We start from the raw sequence: 10,000 nt of genomic DNA on the forward strand, positions 1-10,000 counted from the left end.
AAAATCTAAGAAAAATATCAAATCAAAGGTTAACAGAAAGTTACGGAAAATAATTTTTCTATTTTTTGAATAACTTAAGTAATGGGAATGAAATATAGTTTACATCCGATTCTGATACCTACAGAAGATACACACAAAGTTTGGTTCGAATCGGTTCAGCCGTTTCGGAGGAGTTTGGACACAAAAAAATGTGACACGAGATTTTTATATATATAGATAGATAACTTTGCTTCCAGTGCACCAAATCTCATGAAATTTTGGCAGGAAATCAAGAAAGGATTCATCTTTCAAACACATATACCCACATCCATGTAGCGCCTCCAGATGTACATTCGAAAGGGTATATAAATTCCATAGTTATAAGACACAACAATATCGACGTTGTTTCGGAATTTACTGAACCTACAACCTGGAAAACTCTTCTTCAGGATACTAACATCACTGATCGGACCTGAGTAGCATCAGATAAGTATGCAAGTAACTTTGTAGCTTAAAGTGTAATTGGCGTTCGACACTTACCTAGTCGCTAGATCGCGATGCACTACATTCATCTGCTCTAGGTACTTCATTCCCGAGGCTATCTGTGTTGCGATGTATATTAAGCATCCGTAGCTAGAAGAGAAAGCAGGGGGAGAAAAAAGCAGAAGAGACAAAAAAAAACATTGTGGAAAATTAGAAAACATTACCATAAATAGGAAGTCATTTTATTGCTTTTAATCCAAAATGATGCCGGAATGAACCACAACATCAACAACACACACACGCTCGCATACGACAAGGATTCCTAGTAGCGTCCTATTCCCAGACGCGAGAAAGTTCTCTTTATGAGTCTCCTTCCTTGCATTGGTGCTAATGTTGGTCACGAGGCCTTGGAAACGACGGTTACGCGTGCAAAGCACGGAACGTAATCATTAGGGAGGAGGCCGTGAAGGTGGGAAGCACCTCGGGGATGCACATTGTCGTCGTGCACCCTTCTCTGGGAGTGGCAAGAGTGCACCACTCCGTGCTGTTCACGGATTGCTGCTGGATCGTAAAGTTTTTCCTTCCATTCGGACACCAGTTCCAAAGGAGTAAAGTATTCCCCGGCAGTCCATGCGAACAGCCAGGAAGTGGCCAGGCGCGCCAGAGTGTGTGTGTGTGTAGCATTTAAAAGTTGTGAAATAAAAAGCGAAACAGAGAGAGAGAGAGAGAGAGCGAGGAAATGCTCTAGCTGTAAATTACTTAAAGCAGTTAGCACCATACAGCAGTGGCCATCGAGTGCCAACCGCCGAGTTATGTGATGCACGTGGAGTGGCCATGGAATTGGCCCCCAGCCCGGCCCAGCCCAGCCCCCCTCTGGCGCTGGACACAAAACACAGTGCCAGTAGTCGAGTGGCTCTATTATGGCTACCGTGCCGTGCTGGTATGTAGTGTTCGGAAGCAAAAATCCTTAAATTTATAAACTTAATTCCCCCCCACCTGCCGCTGCTGCTTCGAGTGCTCTTCATGTGGGACACAACAACAACAACAACAACAGTCCTAACGTACGAGGTGCGCAGGTCGTACCCCGGTATATCGGTATAGAATGTCCCCCGTCGTCGTCGTCGTTGTCGTTGCTTGCAGTTTGTGTTTATCGAAGTGCAAGTGCAACGCTCTAGGTCATGAAAATCCGTTTCCATTCGAACGCGCGCACGCGGACACCCTCCGTGTCAGAGCAGGAAACCGGAAGCGTTCCGGCAAGCGAGTGGTGCAGGAAGGAGTCGAAAAGTCGGTCCAATGTCACGGAGTACATATAGTGGCGTTCGGAGCTCGCTCGAGGTCGAACCTGCTCCATCGTTCGTGTATTGGGGGTTGGACGAGCAAGTCCGAGGACGAGGTACATTGCGTTTCTCACTTCTCGGATCACTAAAGCCGCCACCGACACCGACACACACACTAGCTACTAGAGAGGTAGTGCTCTGTGGCAGAGGCGGCAATCAAGAGTCACTGGATAGTGGGCCATGACGCTGACGTTGTGGTCGTCGGAGCGTTCGGTAATATTATAATACCCTCGGTTGCAATCAAATCCTGCTATCCTGGTGGTGGGTAGCTCGCCGATGCCGAAGAATGTGGTTTGTGCCGTGTTTTGCATCCCTCGTTTCAGGATAAGCACCCCCTCCCCCAGTGGTGATGGTATTGTGCACCAGACCACCCGAGGACACACCTAACGGAGGGGTCTTGTCTCTTCTGTAGCGTAGTAGTTGTTGTTGCTGCTGCGCGTTGCTTCTGTGGTGTAGCTATCAATTATTAATCTTACAAAGATAATGCACAAACCCAATGATGATGATGATGATGATGATCACCACTAGTAGCAGCAGCAGCAGCACCACCATCATCGTCATCTCATCGTCATCAACCTCCCGGTTGACGTTGGCTTTAGGATGAAAGTCGAATCCCGGAGGTTGCCGGGATCAAAAATAAGGCACGCAGCAGCAGCAGCCGTTGTTTCCATGTTCCGAGCGAGCGAGTGTGTGTCGCGATAAGATGTGAATGACGGGACGGGACCAACCCCAACCCCAGTCTATGGCCAATGGTGGTGCTACTCCTGTGATGTCCTGGCCTGGGTCTAGCCGGGTCTCATCAGGCTCACAGCACAAGTAGAAACCGCGTCTGTCAAGGCGTCATGTGGTTTTGCTACCCCACGCGCAATATCAACGGTTTTTCCGAGCTTATGGGCCCTATTCCAAGCGTCTGTCTCTATTGACAGACTGGGCTCGTCCAGTCCAGTCTGTCGTAAACCGTCCAGTCTTTGTTGGTTAAAATCGGTATTCCAACAGTCTCATGAACACTTGAATGAACAAGTGTTCATTTGGCTGTCAAAATCCGTCAAAATCCCAGCTTTGTATGTAAACAATCGGGCGCAGCTTGAGTTTCCTTACCGTTAAAGTGTTTTTATTTTTCACAAAAATAAATTTCAAACGCTAATTATGCCCGTGCCCGCGTTTCCCGCGGCATAATTAATCAATTTCTGAGAATAGGTCATCGATCCGCCAACGTGAAAAACAAAAACGTAACAGTCACTTCAAATCGCAGTCTCATATGACAGACTCGCTGTCTGGTACCTTTTGGTAACAGACAGCGAGTCTGTCAACATAGACTGGAATCGGTGTCTCATGAGACGCTTGGAATACCGATACCAGACTGACGGTTGTCTCACAAGACAGACAGACGCTTGGAATAGGGCCCTATGACACGTGGACATGTAAATCCATAGCCATCCACAAATCCAGCGCGGCTGAAGCTGGAGGACGGCAAACGGCTGTTTATCCAAGTGGCCAATACCGGGACCAAGAGTTGACGTCGCGAACTACGCCATTTGCCTGTCGACCCAGGCTCGAGAACAATGTAAGGCCATGGCAATGGTCTGGAGTAGTCCTGACCCGGGCTCTGCTCTGCTCAATGATTACGCCCCGAAACCCCGAAACGCCAGACCCGATCGATGGCTTACCTCAACGAATTATGCTGCACCAGCGAGCCGGTTTCCGCCGTGTGCTCCTGCAGGAACTGGTTCAGGTCCGTGCTGTACTTGTAGTCGAGCACGATGCAGATTGGTTCGTCCTTCAGGCAGGCACCGAGCAGCTTCACGATGTTCGGATCGTTCAACCGGCTGAGCTGCTTCGCCTTCGAGCGGAACTCCTTCTTCATGTGATCCGATGCACCGGGCCGCAACGTGGACACCGCGACCAGGCTCGAGCTGCAAAAAAAAACAAACGGGACGAAAATTATTAGCATTTCCACACAGCGATCCAGCAGATACTCTTCTCACTACTCGCGTATCTCTTTCGCTCTCTGTCGCTTTCTCCTATTAATGATGTTTACCAGTCAGTGCACAAGGGCCGCTTCCACTTGAAACTTGTGCGCGACATTTTATTGAAACTCTGGCCCGAGCGAGCGTATCTTTAAGCGCAACCGGAATGACCGACGGGTCACTGTTTTTTTTTGGGTGGACAATCCAATTTCCCATTTCCATCGTTGAGTGGTTACGGAGGTTGCTTTTTTCGTTGGAGTAATCGGGCAGAGGACACAGGAAGACGCTTTGGTAACGCTGTCTACCAGAGTCAGAGGCTCAGCGAAACTTACGAAAGCAGTGGGGACTCCGCCGAAAGGTCCAAGCTTTTATTGTCGCGAACTCGGCCCTCGTCTAAGCCTTCCGGCGATGTAAACATGAGGGAAAAAAGAACTCTGGAAACTTGTTCCTGGCTGGACCGGCCGTGGCATAGTAGTGAACTAAACTGTACTGTAAGAACTGCTCGAGGGACTCAACAGTTGAACTGGGCTTCGAGTTTTGGAGGTTTGGACCAGGTTTTCCGAGGAGTTGTTTTTTGCGTAGATCTTGCAGAACGGCGAAAAGATTCTATTTCATTTTCAATTACGGTATTTTGTGAAATTTTAGGAGAATCCTCTCCCAAAGTCAGGCGATAGGACGGACAGAAGTTTTAAGATATTCCAAGAGCGGGATTTTAAACTATTTCAATTTGGAGCGCTTTAAAAAGGGACAAGCACTGGTGCTCTGGGTATACCAATCCCCGGACTTCATGTAAGTGTCTGGCGAGTTGGTCCTGCCGGCCGGCCTGGGGCCTTAGCTCGCTGTAAACAGACTCCTAATGGAAAGAGTTGATATTTAAAATTCAGAACCTAACTTCCACGAACGGAGGGACCAACGAACCTCGGTGGTCTCTCGATTCGCCTCAAGTATGGTTCATGTCCGGTACTCCCGGACGCCCCAAAACGCTAGGAATATGATGCCGAGGAGGTCTCGCATCGTTCGCTTGCTCTGGTCTGTCGTCACTCAGCTTGGTACAGACGAACGGCATTGCTCGGAGTTGTTTTATTCATCGCGATGATGGACCGGGCATGACGTAAAGTCCACCTCGCTACGTCATGGACGTACGGAGCTTGGTTCTGTCGACACGCGGACCCGGTTGTCGGATTGATGTACCTCCGAGCAGCGCGTAAGCACGCTTACCCCACGTGGGGTACTGCTGTTGCCGAGGAGTCTGTCATCGTCTGCCTGCTCGTCCATTGCACCTCGAGTGTGTATGCAAACGACCAACTTTGCTTCGGTTCACTTCCGTCTTGCCAAACCAACTGCCTTTCCAGCCAAAAGCGGACGACGACACCACGACGATGATGATGATGATGGTGATGATGGTCGTGGAAGTCGTGTGTAGAGTGTGTGTGTGTGTGAGTGAGAAAAAGAAAAACTTTTGTTCGTCCAATAAAAGTTTCGCTAGGGGTGCGCCGGTAGTGCGCCGAGGTACTGCCTGGGATGGGTTTAAATATTTATTCAATTTACAACAAGCTATACTCTGCTGCTGGTCCAAAACGCAGTTCCCCGTCCGATACATGTGGTTGGTGGGTTCTCATGTGGATGGGAAAAGGGTCCGAACCCGAACGGTTTCCGAATGAGCTCTTAAGCTCTGCTCTGCTCTGCCCGGGTTCTGCCACACGATACGGCCTGGGGCATCGAGATTGAGCTTATTGCGCTCGCAACCGATACCTGGCTCGCCGGGGCCACATATGGGGGTAAACAGCGGGGCTCTAAGAGAGATACTCTAACCGAGCCTTTTAAATTGAGACAGCAAAGTTTGGAACTGGTGGCGATGCTAATGCACCACCAGCAGCAGTAGAAGTAGCAGCAGCTACTGCACTGCACTGACGAAAAACCATCGGAAACCACGGGGCGAGTGGCTTCCGGAGGATCTACTTCATTACAGCGCTGAACATAAATAACATATGATGTGCTTTGCGTACGAGCGAGCGAGCGACCGAGCGAGCAGGGGGCACCCATCGTTCATTAAAGCATAATCTGATAAAGATTGTACCGCAAGTGCCACGTGTAACCGATGGAGCCCGGATGGAGCCCGGTTTTCGTTGTTGATGCTGGGCGAAAAGTTTTTAATAAGTCGGTCGGTCGGTCCGTTGGTTGGTTGGTTGGTTGGGTGCCTTCTTGTGCACACGAGCACTGCTCTGGTGCTGATGACAAACGAGTTAGTCAACGATGATTAATGGGGGAGGTGGTATAATTTTTTGAATTAAAAACTTTGATCGAATGTGACCATAACGAGCGGTGGGGTGGTGCTGGTGCTTCGTAGGATTGTGCATTATGTTCTGTTGAAGTAATAGTTTCTTTTCCAATTTTCCCACTAAATTTAATCGGTATTCGTATTTCAATCCATGGACACAGTATGTAAAGGAGTGTGTCAGATAGATTAAAAATAATTGAAATCGATATTCGTTCAAGAAGCAGATCATTATGACCGTACCGACTACCTGCTTTAGACACCTGTGCAGATGCTCCTGGGCTGTATCAGATCGTCAAGAGTTGCAGGAGACTTGAATATGGACTTAATATTAAGGGGGGACGACTTCGGTATTTTATTTTATTTCTTCGCATTTACTTTTTACATTTTTTAATGAGTGCTTATCTTTTCAAGAATATTGTGTGAACTTTTGGGATGAATCGAAACTGCAAATGAACAAAACTGACAAAGATATTGATTTTTGAAAAACAGAGATTCATACAAGGCTCAATGCATTTTGCAACTTAGAATCACGTTTCCCAAAACCTGCGTTTTCAAAGTCCGTGCCCATCGTAGCATGAAAACTATTGGACCGATCGATTTGAAATTTTGAACACTTAATCTGCACACTATTTGTCAGGTGGCCCCGGATTTTTTATAAAAATTCTTAGTACTTTTTTTAAAATAATTTTTACATATGTAAAGTATCGTTTTTTGAGGCAATATGGAAAAAAGCATCACATTTTCAACTTAAAAAATCTGCCAAAAATCGAAAAATAGGAAATTTTATAAAAGCTCGAAGGGGCTACCTGGATAAACTTATAATCTAACAAAAGAATTTTGATTTGTGTATTTCTGATGACCCGCCATGTGGCTACGATGGGCACCGCAAAAAGTACATTTTTGCAAACTTGCTTTTCTAGATTGGATGCCATGAATGTAGTTTTGATCAAACCTCCCTCAAAATAGAACCAAATATTTTTGAAAAGTTGTAGTTTAATATGACATTATTTTCAAAAAATAAAATTAATCGGTTTCTTCACTAAAATCGTCAAAAATAAGCATTTTTTACCCTAATGAACCGAAGTCCTCCATTAATGGTCCTTCAAGATGTAATGGATACTTAAAGTTCTGCAAAGTCCTTGTAAGACAATGATTTCCCAAAAAAGGATCTCTGTTACATGTTGAAGATAGTAGATAGTAATACAGAATGCTTCAAAGTGCTTTTGTGTTTCTATGTACGGAGTGTATGTGATATACTGCAACCTACCAACAAAGAATTGGATATTTCTATCATTCAGAAGGCGATTAATTATTCTGGAAAGTATATTCCCATGCTACCTTTCGTAGAGTTATGTATTTTTAATTCTCTATAGATAAATTCGCCTTTCACAGACCTGTGTAGGGGTAAGAGGTGGGATTCATCATCATCATCATCATCATCAATTAATTTAAGATTTGAGATTCAAGTTGCCTATTATGTTCTAAAGACAAGCCGAAGACATTAAACTTTCAAAACAAAGACGAAAAGAATCCTTACCGCTCTTCAACCCAGCGATAATCCTTCCGAAGGTCTTTCCAAATATAAAATCCATCCTGTGACCTCGCGACGATTAAATGCACAGAATAAGCAAAACAAATCGACAACCCATTCACACTCGTTCTTAGTTCCAGCAGCCAACCCAGCAGCTAGCTAGCAGCCTTGTTCGGCAATCTTGTCGAATAATTAATTGCCTGGATCAAAGCGACGGCTTTCGCGAACGATTCGCTAATCCCCGACACACACAGACACACGCACACGGAGACACACTCACCTGTAGCCCTTGGTCTCGCACAGGTGCAGCTCCCCGAAGACGCCACAGCCGAGCTTCTCCACTATCACCAGCTTGTCGCGCGGATACTCGCTAAGCTGCAGATCATCATCGGATACGCCAAGGTCGCTCAGGTCGCTGTAGGCGTTCAGTTGCTGCTGCTGCTGTTGCTGGTTCGACGGTGTGGTCGGTGTAGTGGATGGTTTGCAGATGGCCGTCGCGGCATAGTACTTCTCCGGTGGTGGTGGCACGGGCGGTGGTTTGGGGAAGATGTTGTTCAGTGTCGGTGGCGTCATCCGCACGCTCACGTAGCCACCGGGGATCTTCGGTATGAGGTCCTGCATGTGCGGTACCGCGTACTCCTGGCACACAATGTCGGGCACATCTGCAAATGGAGAATGGAGATACGGAACGGAATTAACGATACTGAATATGGATATGAACAGGTGTCAGAGAGCCGCGCAGAACCTGGGTATTGTCTTTTTGAATATCGATTCTGGATTCATTTGAGAAACGTTTATTACTTAGTCTAATGGATACATGGAACCAGAACGGAACCATTGTCCACGTCCCAGGAGGATGAATTAGCCTTGATTGCATATCCTGTGACCGATATTTGGACCGAAAACATCAAGAAAACCACGGAAAACCACCATACAATTGCACAATAAGGCCCCTTGGCCATCGTCTGAATACGAGAGATTCAATTTTCCCAACGACCTTCCGGAAAATTCCGTACGTCTCTATTTCTCTCTCTGTGTTAGTGTGTTTGAACCAAGAGAAAACGATTCCATTTCGATGTTCGATGAAAACAAAAAACCAGACAAAAGAAGCAAATGCGGAAAAGGTAATCGTAAAAAGGCGACTGCAACTCGAGACATCCCAAGGTTTTTCCCCGGTCCCGGACGAAGCCAGGCGTAGTGTGCAACAGTCTCGGAAGGTCTCCTCGGAAACAAACTGTTTGTGCCATTCGTGGTTGTTGTTGTTGTACTGCAATTGCAATAAAATTTTATGTGCATGTTGTCATTTCCAATTTCCCAACTTCCCGATGCGGATGCGCTCCGTTCCGCTCCGTTTCGCTCCATTGAATCCGGCCGCGGCCATGACGGTGTCGACCTACCTAGCAAGGCCAGGATATGCAACGGAAGCGGATCCACCGCGGTCCCCATGGGTCCTCCCCGGTAGTTGTAACTGTGTGGCGCTGTGGATGGTGATGGTGATGGTGGGATGTAGTATGATGGTTTAATGCAAAATCAGCAATACCTTGTGCTCCAACTCCAGGAGCGGGAGTCTGCTGGCAGGAATACTGCGGTTTCACACCGCCACGCCTTCACCACCACCCCCCCGGGGGTCGGGGGCTCAACATGGTCCGGATGGTACACACACATATATATGACACACCATCACCACCGTTGCTAGCGTATTCCGGGGATTAACACCGCAAACTGGTCTGAAACGAGGCGCGCGTGGCGCCGACCACCCAACGGAACAAACAATCTTCACTTCCCACGCGGAAACGCGCAATTCCTGAGTCTTCCCGCTGCACACACACACATACAGGCTGTGTGTGTAAAACCAAATGACCTCAAGGCGGGAAGGTTCAATCGATTGGAAACGTACATAACCGGGAAAAGGAAGACAGCGAGAGAGAGAGTGGAAGAGAGCAGCAAATTGAACAGACAACCAACCAACCCGTTAATCCACCGAAAGGGCCTTCAATGGGTTGCTGCAGCACGAGAGTTCTCCTGGAGTTCCTGGGTTGGTCCTGGAGTGTGCAGTGGGACGGTGAGACATTGATGTATGCTTCACCGTGGGAATGTTTTGCATGCCCGAGTACGTTAAGAGTCTTCCCGGCGGTAATCGGCATTACATCGGATGCGAATGGCTGCTGTAACCCACTTTTGGTGTTCCACGGATGGCACGGATTTCCACACACAGTCCACAAAGTCGTGAAAAATGACGTACTTATGATAATTGCTTCGTTCCTCTGGTGATGCTACTCCCTTTTTACAGTAAGTAGCACGCAAGGTGCATGATTTAAGCGGATAGAAAGTGCATTTGTGCTTCGAACAGGACCATCGACAACACTTTGATGTATTTGTATCGAGGTAAAAACGCGCACAGGATTTATTGCTAAAGCACCATCAC

The 10,000-nt window shown here is 47.3% G+C and overlaps 1 protein-coding gene across 3 annotated transcripts in view; it reads right to left on the reverse strand.

Moving 5' to 3' along the window:
• Positions 1-10,000, reverse strand: part of LOC125948970 (discoidin domain-containing receptor tyrosine kinase B) — a 248,803-nt gene that overhangs the window by 27,181 nt on the left and 211,622 nt on the right. For all 3 annotated transcript variants that reach the window (XM_049675536.1, XM_049675537.1, XM_049675535.1), the window contains exons 13-15: positions 7,856-8,237; positions 3,467-3,712; positions 520-612 (exon numbers count right to left, since the gene is read on the reverse strand). In XM_049675536.1, the coding sequence (XP_049531493.1) occupies positions 520-612; positions 3,467-3,712; positions 7,856-8,237 (721 nt within the window). The remainder of the gene's footprint in view (positions 1-519; positions 613-3,466; positions 3,713-7,855; positions 8,238-10,000) is intronic.

This window comes from Anopheles darlingi, chromosome 2, assembly GCF_943734745.1.
Source record: "Anopheles darlingi chromosome 2, idAnoDarlMG_H_01, whole genome shotgun sequence".
Classification (NCBI taxonomy): Eukaryota; Metazoa; Arthropoda; class Insecta; order Diptera; family Culicidae; genus Anopheles; species Anopheles darlingi.